We start from the raw sequence: 14,008 nt of genomic DNA, 5'->3' as shown, positions 1-14,008 counted from the left end.
ATCTGTGCATGTGCCAGCATGCAAATGCCACAAGTGTGTACTTGCGTCACAATGTCTGATGCATACCTACTTATATGACCAGATTCCTTAATGAGTGGGCAGCCTTAGAAATCTACTAAATACAGCATCTGCTTGTTGACATCCTTATGCAGCTGTTGTCATCTCCCCCCTCCCCATCCTCCCACAGAGACCTGTGCAAATAATTTTTCTCCCCCTCTCACAGTGTTAACACATAAGATCTTCAGCTGAGTGCACATGAAGGGAGATTCAGGACCAACAAAAAGAAAGGCTTTTTCAGATAGCCCACTGTCAAACTGTGGATTTTACTATCAATGAATGCAGACAATGGCAGCCAAGTTGGATGATTGTAAAAGGGGTCTGGAAGAGTTCTCAGAAGATAAGGCAATTTATGATTTCTAATACCGATGATTGTTTACCTGAATGATAGGCAGCATGCCTTAAATACAGACTGGTGGGAAGTGACAAGGGACAGGGATAATAACCATCCAGTCCAGGCAATGGAGCTTTTCCAGTGCATTCAATTGGTTGCTCAGCAGATCTTCTCTTGTATTCTAATGATTTTCAGTAGGAATCTGAAAATGAAAGAAATAGAGAGACTCTGGCATGAGAGACTTGAGGGAACAGTAAGGAAGAACAGTTTGTGAGTGTGAGAGGGATTGGATGAAAGAGGGTCAGATGTTTCCAGAAAAGGATGTAGCAAGAGGCAAGGTATAAAGATAAAGTGGAGTAAAAGGAGGAACGCTCAATCTTGACTGGATAGGCATAAAAAAAGAAAACAGAAACATCTATTTTCTCAAAACAATTGGTTGAATGTGCTTTGTTAGCTGTCTGAAAGCAAAGCAAGTTTTCCCTTCCTTATATCCATGCATCAGGCTGATGCTTACAACAAGGATCCCCAGTCAGCAGCATTGTAGTGAAACCAAGATTATTATACCTGTGTTGTGGCATTATCATTCAAAGGATGCAACTTACCCTCCTTGTGTCAGGATGTCTGATGCAAGTCCATAAACCACATAATTTGTGTCATGACATCAGGTGCATATATCATCATCCCCCCTCTTTCCACTGCAGATGCCCATCACACACACTTTTTTCTCTTCCTGGGTAGATGACAGAATAGGAGGGAATTCTCACTGGTTTCTGTGTTTTAAGTAAAGCCAAAAAAATTCTGAACAAGGTAACATAAGATGTGGAAGAAATCAAGTGACAAAGGGAATTCATGTGCCTGAATAAAATACTAAGGTTGGGAAAAACAGAAAGAGGCAGGAGTACACTAGAGACTTTGGCGGTGGATTTTCTACTAACAGAAATGTCTCCTCTGAATTATTTGTTTATCTTTAAAGTTTTTAGTCTAAGAGGGGTTGCTAAATAATTTTCCATATGATAAAATGATGTCTCAGCAATGAGCACTAGTTAAAATTAGGATTAAAAATAAGTTTGTTTGTTTTTTTGCTTTTTTTCATTCACTACTACCCTTCAGCGATCATGAAAGTATATGATGATTTCTTCCTTTATAAGAGCGGGGTTTATAGGCATACCAGTGGAGAACCACAGCATGAGCACCAGGAGAGATTCCATTCTGTCAAATTAGTTGGGTAAGTGAATACACGGTTGCTTCACCTTGTCCTTTCCATAATATATAACAGGCAGACAATGGACTTTGCACAGAGACATTATAGAGCATTTCCTTCTCTTGATGCTTAGGAATTTCTGTCAAGTGGAGAGGAGCTTTTGTAAGAGGCCAGAATAAACAGGCCACAAGTATAGGACAGTGACATAGTAGGCTACATGCTATACAACTGGATTTCAACACAATGCAACATGTCTTCCCTCACTTTCCTTTCCATTGTAACCCAGCTGTCAAACTTTATCTACACAATGACCTTTCATTATAGGGTGAATAGATTCTTATATGGGAAGCTAAAGTGTGCAGATTGTGAAAATCAGCTCATGAGATGCATTAAGGCATAGCACAAAGCAAATAGATTCTGCATGCTAAGTTTTACCAGCTAAATATGGACTTAGATGTGGAACATTTTATCAAGAACTGTGCTTCCTGTGTTAACTGTTAGATGATGATCTGCCCTCTATGCCTTCTTCCACTGCCATTTCAACCTTGGACCAAATCGGGCATTGATGTTATTCGATCCATACGACAAGCATATGTATTTGTAATAGTTGGTCTTGGACTAGAACGCCTAGCCTCCCAGTTTCTGGCCTGGTGCCTTAACTACTACACCACGCTGGCTCTATTGTTTCTTGGAGCCCAGCATAAGAAAAGTAATTCAGCTCTGCCTCTCGGGGACAGTAGTGTTGCTTCACTTTGAAATGCAATTATTTTATTTATGCTGGACTGTTTCCTATAGCCCAAGAGGCAGAGCTAAATTCCTTAATCTGAATCTTTATTCAGATTAATATTTATAGTATTGTGACATTGATTTTGATAAGAGGTGATTGATTGATTGATTGATTGATTGAATTCAAGCATTTATAAGGCTACCCAACTCAAACAATGTGACTCTGGGTGGTGCACAACAAAAATAAATATTATCAAAAAAATAAAAATAAAAATCATACATCATTAAAAAATACAGTATATTTTTTAATATAGAAAACAGCAAACCAAACAAGACAACTAAAGCAACTAAAAGGGATCTCCACTCAAATACCAGGTCTGAACCTCTTTCCTAAAGCCAGCAGGGTTGGGGCCTTTCATATATCTGGGGCAGGGTGGGGGAAGATGGTTCCAGAGAATAGATAGATTACTAGAAGAGGTAAGATGCTTCTTAAGACAGCCATTACCTCATTCTTCCTTATAAACTAGGCAGTTATTAGTTGTGCAAGAGCAGCAATACAACTTCTTTTGAAATAGAATTTTTTTTCCTCTCATGGAAAATTGTTCAAGCAGTTTGGAGATGGAGCCATTCTAGTGCACCACGAAGTAAGACTATTGGAGGCCATGATTTCCCATCTGTCCCATCCATTTCTGAAGATGGGAGGGGTGGATGTTGAGAATGGACCCGGTGAGGCAGAAGGAGTAGCTGCCAAAAGCAGGGCTTGAAGGACACTCTTAAAACAGGGGGATCAAGTTTTCTTTTTTCTATTGGATATCATACTTCTCTATTCCTATCTGCCATTTCAATTTTCCACTTAATTTTTTCCATTTTCCTACATGAGACAAGACTATAGAAATGGAAATATATTTTTATTCAATCAAATTCTTGGTTTATTGAGTTTAATACTGTCAATACTGACAAGGGTAATTTCTAATTTTGTCTCAAAATGCTAGGACTTCCTGTTTGCATGGGCTGTGTTCTGCCTCCAGAACTAGTCCTTGGTATAAAGATTGTCTGTTAAGAAGCATATCCTTATGTTATACAGACCTTAGTTTGGTCTGTACCTCTGCTTTAATAATAAGATAAACTATTAGCTATTAGATTTTTTAGTGGATTAGTATCAGCACAAACCAAGCTCTGTGATTTATTTTCTGGTTGTGCTTTATTGTTGGTAATTCTAGCTGGGTAGATGCAGTACTGAGTTGACTGAGAATACAAATAAGGTCACAATTATAAAATCTGATTCCTATAGAGACCTAGCAATGTGGGACAAGCCATTGAAAACCACAGCTGCACTCACACTGAACAGAAATCCTTCTAGCCTAATAGTTCAAAGGAAATTGCTTGAGCGGCCTGCATAGTGCTTGACTATAGCACAAGGTCACCTATTTTCTGAAGCAGTGCAGCAAAAAGTGTCATTTGCCCATAAACCAAACATTTGGAAATGAATGCTTTAAAGCAGTCACTATTCAGTAATGCTTATATTCTAAAATATAAAGCAAGTAATGGGGAAAAGGGGGTCAGGGTGCCCACAGAATGATGGCAACACATTCACTCTTTAAAACATGATAAAAAACAGATTCGAATAGCAAGTAGTATGAATCAGCACCTGCTGATCCAAACCTGCAGCCATGTCTACAAGATCTTCTGAATAGCTACATATTATCTATATAGTTAATTTGTGTGTTGTTAGTCCTTGGGTTATTATTTCCGGACTGTTTTCATGAAAGAATAATGTTCACTACAAAGTAAGAATAGTCCATAATGTTTTAATAAATTTCTTACTTGCATACCTTCCAGACCATTTAATATTCATTGTTTCATGTTTATTCCAGAGTCAGGTTGTTATAAATAAGAATTCTTCTACTCCATCTCTCCCATAGAAGTGACTGCTCAGTTACAACCTTGTGGAACCAGGTCATCTGCAAGGGATTAGCACAGGCTTGCTGTAATAGCCACTCCAAACAAGTCAAGAAATTTGGCGCATTTCTATTCCCCATATCCTCAATAGGAGTTTATCTTCTCTTCTGCTGATCACTAACCCACTAAGAACAATACTACAGTACCAAAGATTTGTGGAGGGGAGCTAGGAAGTAGGATGAGGAGGCAAAAAGACCTGGGAAGTAAGATGAAGCAAACATTCCCTCCTTTGGGTGAATAATCTACCCAAAACTCTGCAGAGCAGCATTACTTCAAGCAAAAAGACTAGCTTTCCTGCAATTTCAGATACATCTTAGTTATACAAATATAGTATATATAAGGGGTATGAGAAGCTGGAGAAGTACCAGGGCCTGAAGGAGGGACTGGAGAGGATATGGAGAGTGAAGGCCAAAGTGGTCCCTGTGGTGGTAGGAGCACTCAGGGCTGTGACCCCCCAAGCTGGGAGAGGGGCTCCAACAAATCCCAGGAACAACATCAGAGCGGTTGATCAGAGAAGAGTGCAGTGCTAGGAACAGCAAAGACACTGTGCAGAACCCTCAAACTCCCAGGCCTCTGGTAGAGGACCCAAGGTTGGGGAAGACACATATCACCCATAGGGGTGAAAAGGGTGTGTGTGTGTGTATTCAGCAATAAATTCACTCAGCTTTCCAACCCAGACAACATTGTGTGCTCAAACCACTTTGAAACTGGTTCTGAACTGGTCAAAGACTTGATGTGGAAGTGCCTTTTCTTTAGTTGAAAAGGCAGCATCTTTTAAACTGACCTTTTATATAACCTACTGGTGACAACATAAGTCATTACAGCAACTACATTTTCCTCTGATGCCACAGCAAGAGTTCCTTTAACAAGAAGAGCTGTAGAATGGATTATTACATCTGCATCTTAGTCTCATAAGATGCTTTATACCTGGGATTATCTGTAGCCCCATTCAGAGCCATGGAAAGGTGGGCGCACATTAAGCTAAGCAGGCAGATAGAACGGGGAAAGGTCTTCACATTTGTTCATTTTCACTCTACTTTGTCTGAATCAGCTTCTTTGCTGTTTTCCACCCACCCCTCCCACCGACAACTCCCATTAAGTAAAATTAGTAAGTTTTAAGAAGGCTATGCTCTAATACTGTAAGTTTCATCCTAGCCTGACACATGCAAAATTATACTTGGTATAGCACAGAATGCATTAAAATATTTTAAAGACATACACATCTATGTTTTGTTAATGCTGGTCAGGGACCATAATAAACTGATTCTGTTATTCTTATACTCATTGTTCTCTCTAAACAAAACAGACAAAAGTTCTTCCCTTGTTTTTTAAAGATCCCTCCAAGGTGTCCGGGGCGGGGGCGGGGGGGAGGAATGTGGATTACTAAGACCTTCTCTTTGAATAGGTGGGGTATGCTAGAAGATGCAGAAGGACAATGGCAAAAATATTGGGTAAGTGCTCAAGAACAAAGCTGTAATCCAGATAAAGTTATTTGTGCTTGTTTCCTTTTGAAATGAATAGACAAGGTAGTTGTAATTAACAAACACCATCAATTTTCAGCAAAACATATATGCACATAGCTATCTTGTAGTGAGGACAGAGTCTTCTTTCATGTAAATAATCCCACTTTTTATTTCATCCCCATAGACTGTTTATATTGTATTTCCTTGCAATACATTTGTAATTTGAGCCCCATAGGTTTATTACCATGATTTCCCATAACTATCAAAACAGGAAATATTGTGTTGAATTTGCAGTGCATACCATTTTTTGTGTGTGCAAAATGCCATGTTAGTTTTTTTTCCTTACTAGAGATTAACCATGATTGTCTTGTTCAATGACTGCAGTTCATCTAAATAAGTGAAAAATCTACAGAATGTATCCTACATCCATTTTAGTCTATATTCAAAGTACCGATCACATAGAGCTCTTGTCCTAACAACCAGGAAACACACTGAGACAATGAACTGGTCTCTAATATTGATTGCTAGTACTTAACAGGAATCCTAACAAACTGAAGAAGCGTGGGAAAAACCCAGACATATAACCCCCAAGGGTTAAGGCGGTCCCGATCTGTGTCTCTTTGAATGGCTGAACAATTCATCAGTGCTACGCATGCGCTTGACAGTCTGGATGGGAGCCCCCTGCTCGCCATCCTTACTCATGACAGCTCTAAACTTTTAATCATCTAATTCAGCTACAGAAGATGGATGGAGAGAAGCTGTTTAAGCTTTCCCTCTAGTCATTTTCTTAGTCAAAATATTCCCTGCACATTTTTTTTTACCCCTGCAGGAAAGGTTGTTAAAAAAGCAGCTAGAAGTGTGATTTTGAACTTTCGAAAAACCTGAAAGGAAAAAAGAGTTATGTAAATTTTCATTGCTCAGTTTTTTCTGCCCTGATTCACAGTCTTTCCTGACTGATTTTAACTTTCAAACAAACAACCAAGAAGGGCACATCACTGACATGCTTACAACATGTCTTCCCATCATCTTGTTCATCTCTCTTTAGTTTAGTCCTCACAACTAAAGTCACTTGTGATGGAAGATTTGCTCCAAACTCGACTACCAAGGGAGGAATCCTTATTAGCCCAATAGCATGTCTCCTTGCACTGATTTTCCCAACTGAACCCCTGTTGTTAATAGCACTGCCAGGGGAAAAGATAAGTATCAAGGCCAGTAACCACAGGGCTTTTTCAAAAGTTGTTGTTGTTGCTCAAGCTCTTTAATCTAAGGAGCATAAAGCAGACTACATATCCTGAAAATAGCACATGGGTCAACCCTAATTCCTGCTGTTGCCTTGCTTGACTGCTCATAAGCTTTTTAAACATTATTTTTTTAAAAATAATTTGTTATTTTTATGCTTTAACACACCGGGGGGTGGGGGTAAAACAGAAGCACGAAAGCAAAAGCTGGGGGACTCTTAAGCTTTAAAAAAGATGTCAGGAACTGCTCACAGTTACGTCAAACAGCAGCTAATCTGCATGTTCACTTCAGGGATATAATTTTAGTAGTCTCTGATTGGACTTTGCCACTTAAAGAATTACAAGGTTCTTGAAACTTTGATGTCTCTTCATGAAGTGGTGTGTGATCAAAACTGTAGAGGACAGATGACTAATATATCAGCTTCAGTATGGGACAAATGATATGTTTTCAAGCAGCCATAGATCTGTATCTTTTTATTCTTTCCTTCCTGCCACTCTAATGTAAGTAATGTGTGGCATGAGACCATCACCTTGCCATATCTGGACAGCCACTATCTTATACCTCACAAATAAAATGTGAAGCTCAGGTGTCCACCAGGGCTTCTTCTAGCCAAGCAACAGTGGCACCCAAAAGTTGGCCATCAGTCAGCACCCCATCCTCATCCACACTTTATGCTGTACTTATTTGCATAGAGTTTTTTAAAGCCAGCTATCGTAAAGGGAGACTCCTAAGCTGCCCTTTTGCCATCTTTAAAAAGACTAGCTAGAGAAAGGAAGGAGCTGGTTAGTGGGATGAAGCGAGCATTCCTGTCAGAGGAAACCACTCAGGCTGCAACTTCCACATTAATAGAGAGCAGTGTTTTTCAAACTTAGCAATTTTAAGATACCTGGACTTCAACTCCCAGGATTCCCCAGCCAGCAAGAAGTTGCCAAGTTTGAAAAAACCTGCTGTGGAGCTATCTTTGCAGCACTTCCTCTTGCACCATCTTAGCTGCAAAAGAAATGGGGTAACATGGGATGCATAGTGCCCACCCCAGATCAGCACACAGAAACCGTACAAAAGGAGAAGGGCGTAGCTTTAATCACATCTTGTCTAGTCTCATAAGGTCTGGAGAGTGTCACAAGAAGGGATCAATTTTTATTAGGACCTCAGCTGGGCAGGGAAAGTTTAAGCTGTCTCTTCCCTCCCTGTTCACTGCAGTGCAGATGAAGATCATCCTACCTGGCATTTTAAAAAAAGACTCATCTGATTGCTAGTTATTTATTAGCATTACATATAGTGATATTAGCGCCTCAAGTAGCTCTTTAGAAGCTCTTTAAAAGAAATATTTGGAAATGACAATCTAACTGGATGAGGACAAGACTGTGAACACCACAGCTACCCTCTTGCTCTTCTCTTTCTTCTCCTTTATCATAATTTGAACATTCACCATAATAAAATATTCTTTCTTCTCCACCTTAGATTGCTGCAAACTCCTGGGGAATTTCCTGGGGAGAAAACGGTTATTTCAGGATTTTACGGGGACAAAATGAATGCAATATTGAAAAGCTTATTATAGCTGCCAAATGTCACCTTTAAGAGATTTTCATTATGACAATTATTTTGTTCTACATATCTTTTGTATAAATGGAATATATAATCTCTAACATCAATGTGCATATTTATATTTGTTATTTTCTCTTCACTAAATATGCTGCATTTCTGTGTAAGTCATAATACTGTCAGTGAACATTTAAATGTAAGTCCAGCATGATGAAAAACTCTGTTACCTATTTTTCCTTCACCTCTACTGGTGTTTAGATGGTCGTATTCATTATTGGAACAGTCCAAAGGCAGTGATCATGGAATGAGAACAATCGGGCAGGGTCCTTTCTTTTCTTCTGAACTGTGATCAGCCTCAGTCTTGTGAGATTGTGTATTTTTAACCACCAGAGACCCTGACAGAAATGCATCAAAAAACATCAATGGTTTCTTCAAAAAGTCCAGATGAACATCATTACTTAAATCTATATTTATATTCAGATGTATTTGTATCTTTGTCTTTGCTTAAAAGTATTTATTTGCATGACTATGTCTTTCAAAGTAGTTAAGACCGGCTGAGTAACAATGGCTGGCTGTATCATTCCTGCCTCTGAACACCAGTTGCTGGAGTATAGCCACGCAGAAAGACATTCATGTCCTCCTCCTTTTTCCCCCCAATAAATCTTTTTTATTAACTAACTAAAAAAAACAAAGAAAAAGAAATACAAAAAATTATAAAAGAAAAAAAGCTAAAAAAAAAGAAACAATAATTCATTACAATCGTCCACATCTAGTCTATGTTGATAACTTAGTGGTTCATAAATTGCTGATAACTTCAATTCAGCAGTCCATTGGATAGTTGGGGCCATATGTTTATATTTCCAATGCTGTAAGAAGGGTATTGAAAATCCACTTTTTTTGTCCAGATGTCAACTTCCATGTGGTAGGAATAAACTTCAGAAGAATATGAACATCTGAAAATACTGAGTCTCAAAATTGAGTTAATGCATGTTATCCCTTATTTCCCAAATGGAACAATTGTTGGGCACTTCATTAAATGAAACATTAAATTCATTGTATCTCCAACAACATAACTTCAGGTCCTACTTGCGGCAGCAACCATGAGGGGGTCCACAAAGATGTTTTTAACTCAGGACTACATTTGCTATTCTAATGATGTGGCAGGGACACCATCTCCAAATGGCCACCCCAGGATGGTAGTTACTCTGGCATGTCAGCATGTCCATTCACAAATGAAGTAGATTCAATTGAAAGAAACAACAGAAGTATTAATATTAAATTGTATACAGAAACAAAATGAAATATATATACCATTAAAATAGTAACATGCATTCCTTTTCTCTAAAAAACCATTTCCCTTTACAACAATATTAACAACTGCAATCAATTGATTTTCAAGCAACCCATATAATAATTTTTCTCTTAAATTAATTCAGGACACTTTGGTTAACACAAAGATTCGGAGGGAGCAGTCTGTTGCCAGAAGCTAAAGGGCAACTGTGAAGCTTTTCTGTCCCCAGGGAAAGTAAGCCAAGTTACTCCATCTGGCAGACATTGAAGTCCTATAGCTAGGAAGAATGGGCATTGGACCCTCTCAGGTCCTCCTACCTCCCCACAAGTGACATAGAGATGGGAGGATTAAAGGCAGCACTTTCTTTTGAAGCAAATCAGGAGAGGTTGAATGCATGCTGCCATCCTTCGGTGTTGCACTGCTGATTCCAGATAAAGCTACAGGGCTGTTCCTCATGACTACACTACTGTGCTTCTCTTTAGTCCATATTTCATCCTGCCATACTTCACCCTGACCATGTTGCTGGGCTCTTTCTGGAAGTGAGCAACCTGGTTCCATCCTGACATATTGATTGCAGGAAAATGTAAGAAAAGCAGCTGGTGGATTCAATGGGCATCATGTGCTGGCAGCAAAAAACATTACCAACTGTTCTCCTTAAGTGAGACATCAGTTGTTAAAACCTGGTCCTGGGCTTGTGCATGTATGATTGCCCGGTAAAGCAAGCAATGCTTCCCTGCTTCACTGGGTAGAACCCACCCCATTTCCATGTGGATCAGGCATTTCAGCATGAACACCATCCACCCACACCTGTGGGAAGTGGGATTGGGGGGGTATTTTGCCTAGTAAAGCAAGATCAGGTGCTGCCACCCAAGAAGCTGCAGGAAGGGAATTATGGGAGCAAATTATTGGCCCATTCTCTGATCCCACAGAGCCACCTCCCTCCCCTTTTCTCTTTACAGTATTATCTTCCCTTCCCCCTTCCCCTATCCCTCACCCCACCCCACTGGTCAGTTTCCAGACACATGTGCAGAAGTCTTCTGGAAGTTCCATGTGGCAAAACTTCCAGTATATGATAGCTTGTTCTGGGTTTGAAAGAAAACATATTTTCTTGTGCATGTCTAATAGGCATGTCTATTCATGTTATGACTTTCTTATAGCTGATAATATTCTACTGTACTTTTATCTACTCATAATAAAGCATATAGAAGAATTCCTCAGTCATCACCGCTATAAAGAAAAGCCATTTGTAAGCGTAGAGAGAGTTAATCTCACTAAATTAGTGTTGTTATATATTGCAAAGGCCTGGAGGGAGTTGAAAAAGATTGATGTAAAGAGAACTTCAGCTGTATCAAAAGTGTAATCATAGGTAAACCTTTATTCAGTCCTTCAATTAAATGCTCAAAACAATTCAGATGTTATACAGTATCACTATTACCTGAGTAAGCCTCACAGCTATAACTAGCTAGTACCGTATGCCTAAATCACAAAGACATCTCAGTATGGTTGGTTGTCACAAAAGACCAAAAAGCAATCATTTACCTTTTCAAAGGAGGCATGTGCTTTTTAACTAACTTTTTATAGGCTTTTGTTATGCAGTGATCTTGCCTCAAACATGGACTTTTACAAATAGATCAAAAGATAATTCCCATACTTACTGTTGTTGACTACAGTTCCTTCACCCAAGATTCCTTTCCTAATCTTCACCCAATGTGGGATCTTGTGGAAAGATTAGGGAAGGAATAGAAGGCAGAAGAGACATAAACAGTCAAGGGATGGAAGGCAAGTCAGTTGACAGCTTAGCTTGTAAATGGCAATATAGCCCAAGTGGCAAGAAACCTTGAGAAGAAGCATTTATAATTATTCAAAGAGACTGCACCTTGGGCCAGTCACTGCCTCTCACCCAAAACTTCCAGAAAGTTGTTCTGAGGACAATAATGGAAAGGAAAGCTGAGGTCAAGGAGCACATGCTTAGGTAAGTATCTGAGGTTTGAACTGCTTAAAGCAGTGTTTTTCAAACCTGGCAACTTTGAGATGTGTGGACTTCAAGTCCCAAAATTCCCCAGACTGCATGCTGTTTGTCGGAACATCTTATTGAACTCGCATCCATCTTCAAGCAACCCATGTCAGACTACGAGTTGCCAGCAGGGAGAGGGAGTTGGACTGGAATGTGAATCATTTTTGTTTGGGCTAGAGGCTCCTTGCCCCAAGGTCAACGGGCAGAAAACCATTCAAGCCATCTGCTGGCATGAGGAGGAAGGGTGCATACCTATGGGGGTAGTGGGGGGGAATTAGAGGCTTCTGTGATTTTAAACTGGAGAACGCGCTGGAAATGCCATTTGCAACTTTCATTCTGTACTGGATGCTTCGCTCCATTAAACAGACTTATAAGCATCTGCTTTTGGGTCGTGATTGAATGAAAGCTCGAGTGACCAGTCTCGACACTCTTGAGGGTGCTACTCATACTTAGGTCCTACAAGTAACAGCTATTAGCACATGTTGGTTTATTGACATCATTGCTTCTTTTATGATGTAGTTTTACTAAGGGGCGGGGAGGAGACAGATGCTTCATGACTTTCTCAAGGAGTGCCTGTTTTGTGTTTCAGAATTAAACACTATTGCTAGGAGCACAGAATGCCCCAAACACCCCGAGTGGTGATGTTTCAGTTGCATGGCTGCTTGGTGAGAAGGAAACAAGGGAGGTGGGCCTGGGATGCAGCAATGTATAGGTAGCTCACACAGCTTTGGCAGGCTGCCGGCTCTGATCTAGTGCCACCAAGTTGGTTGGAAAAAGATTAATAACCAGTTGCAGGAATTGGACTGAATTGGCTAGATAACATGGAAGGGAGGGAGGTCAATTTCCCAAGAGTTTGAGAAGCTGATCCTTCCCTTGCAATTGTTCTCTGCATCCAGTTCAGGGTTAGCGTGTTTTGTTTTTCTCCCAATCCAGGTAGCTTCTATTGTATGAACAGAGCTGGGAAGAAAACAGCTTAAAATAGTGGTGTAAGGAGAGAGGAAAGCAGTAGACAGAGCATACTCCAGCCTGCTTTCAGACAAAGAAGCATTTCTCTTACCTTTCCTCTTGGTTGCTGTCAACCTGGGCTCATGAATAACAGAACAAGACTGCCCTCCCATAAGTAGCTGAACCTTGAGTCTCAATTGCTCCATTAAGAATAACTTAAGAACAAGGCTGAAAACTGTGACCATTTTATGAAGCAGAGTTGATTGGAACTATTCAAGGATCACTCACACATCTCTTCTTCATGGACCAAGTGCCTTTAAAAAAAAAAAAATCTGGCTGCCAAGTCATGGCAATGAAGCATGTCCCCCGCCCAGGCAAATGCTGAATAGTGGAAAGCTTTGCCCAAAGAAAAAAAATAGACAAGCTGATATCCTCCTGCTGTAGTTTTGGATGTGCCTCTGATTGCTGCACAAAGAGAAGTGTGTGTCATTAGACATGAAATACAAAATATGCATAGCAATTAGTGTTCGTATGTGTGTGATGTGTGGCAGGGAGATAGGTACTGTTGGAAGGAGTAATTACAGAGATGCAATGAATAGCAGCCCTGTGAAATTTGCATACAACATCTGGCATCACTGTATCCCTCCCAAATACAGTGCCGTATCTCAAACAATCTACAAGTTGTGAATCTTCAGTATTAAAAGCAGTTATTTTGTCAAATGAATCCTAAAAAGTTGAACACAAATGGAGTGAAAATGAATTGAAAAGAAGGACTGTATAAGATCTAACTAAAAGCTGGCAAGATTACATTTGGCTCAGCCTTTCTATCTATTTTTGTACTGATTACCTTCTGCATTTGTTCTTTAATCTGAAGAACCAGGAAACTTTTCAGTCCCTATCATTTGAAAAGGGAATGAGCCATTTTTCTGTTACAGTCACTTTGCACTGTGGGCAGAAAGCAAAAAAACCCGAACAAACATTAGCTTAGAAAGTTTTTGGACATCAGTGAAGACTTTTACTGACTTCAAAGGAAGCATTCCAATTCGGCTAAACTACCTAGAACTGCTTAGGGTGTTTTTTTTAAGAGGCCTTATCATCTATGGATGTGCTGACATTCTCTAATTAATTAAAAAAGTTCTCTTAGCCCAAATGAAAGTATGCCCATATCCTAACTGACCATTTTATATGCCAGAACAGACATAACCTAGAGGGTTTCCGAAGTGTCAGTCCCCTAAAC

The 14,008-nt window shown here is 39.7% G+C and overlaps 1 protein-coding gene across 1 annotated transcript in view; it reads left to right on the top strand.

Annotated features, from left to right (window-relative positions):
- Positions 1 to 8,695, top strand: part of TINAG (tubulointerstitial nephritis antigen) — a 30,103-nt gene extending 21,408 nt beyond the window's left edge. Inside the window, exons 9-11 of the mRNA XM_063313547.1 lie at positions 1,502 to 1,616; positions 5,683 to 5,728; positions 8,441 to 8,695. Coding sequence (XP_063169617.1) covers positions 1,502 to 1,616; positions 5,683 to 5,728; positions 8,441 to 8,557 — 278 coding nt within the window. The 3' untranslated portion in view covers positions 8,558 to 8,695. The remainder of the gene's footprint in view (positions 1 to 1,501; positions 1,617 to 5,682; positions 5,729 to 8,440) is intronic.
- Positions 8,696 to 14,008: the final 5,313 nt, after the last annotated feature.

The sequence above is a fragment of the Candoia aspera genome, chromosome 1 (genome assembly GCF_035149785.1).
Source record: "Candoia aspera isolate rCanAsp1 chromosome 1, rCanAsp1.hap2, whole genome shotgun sequence".
Taxonomy (NCBI): domain Eukaryota; kingdom Metazoa; phylum Chordata; class Lepidosauria; order Squamata; family Boidae; genus Candoia; species Candoia aspera.
The sequence above is the reverse complement of the archived record's forward strand: the minus strand, read 5'-3'. Positions and strand labels throughout refer to the sequence as shown.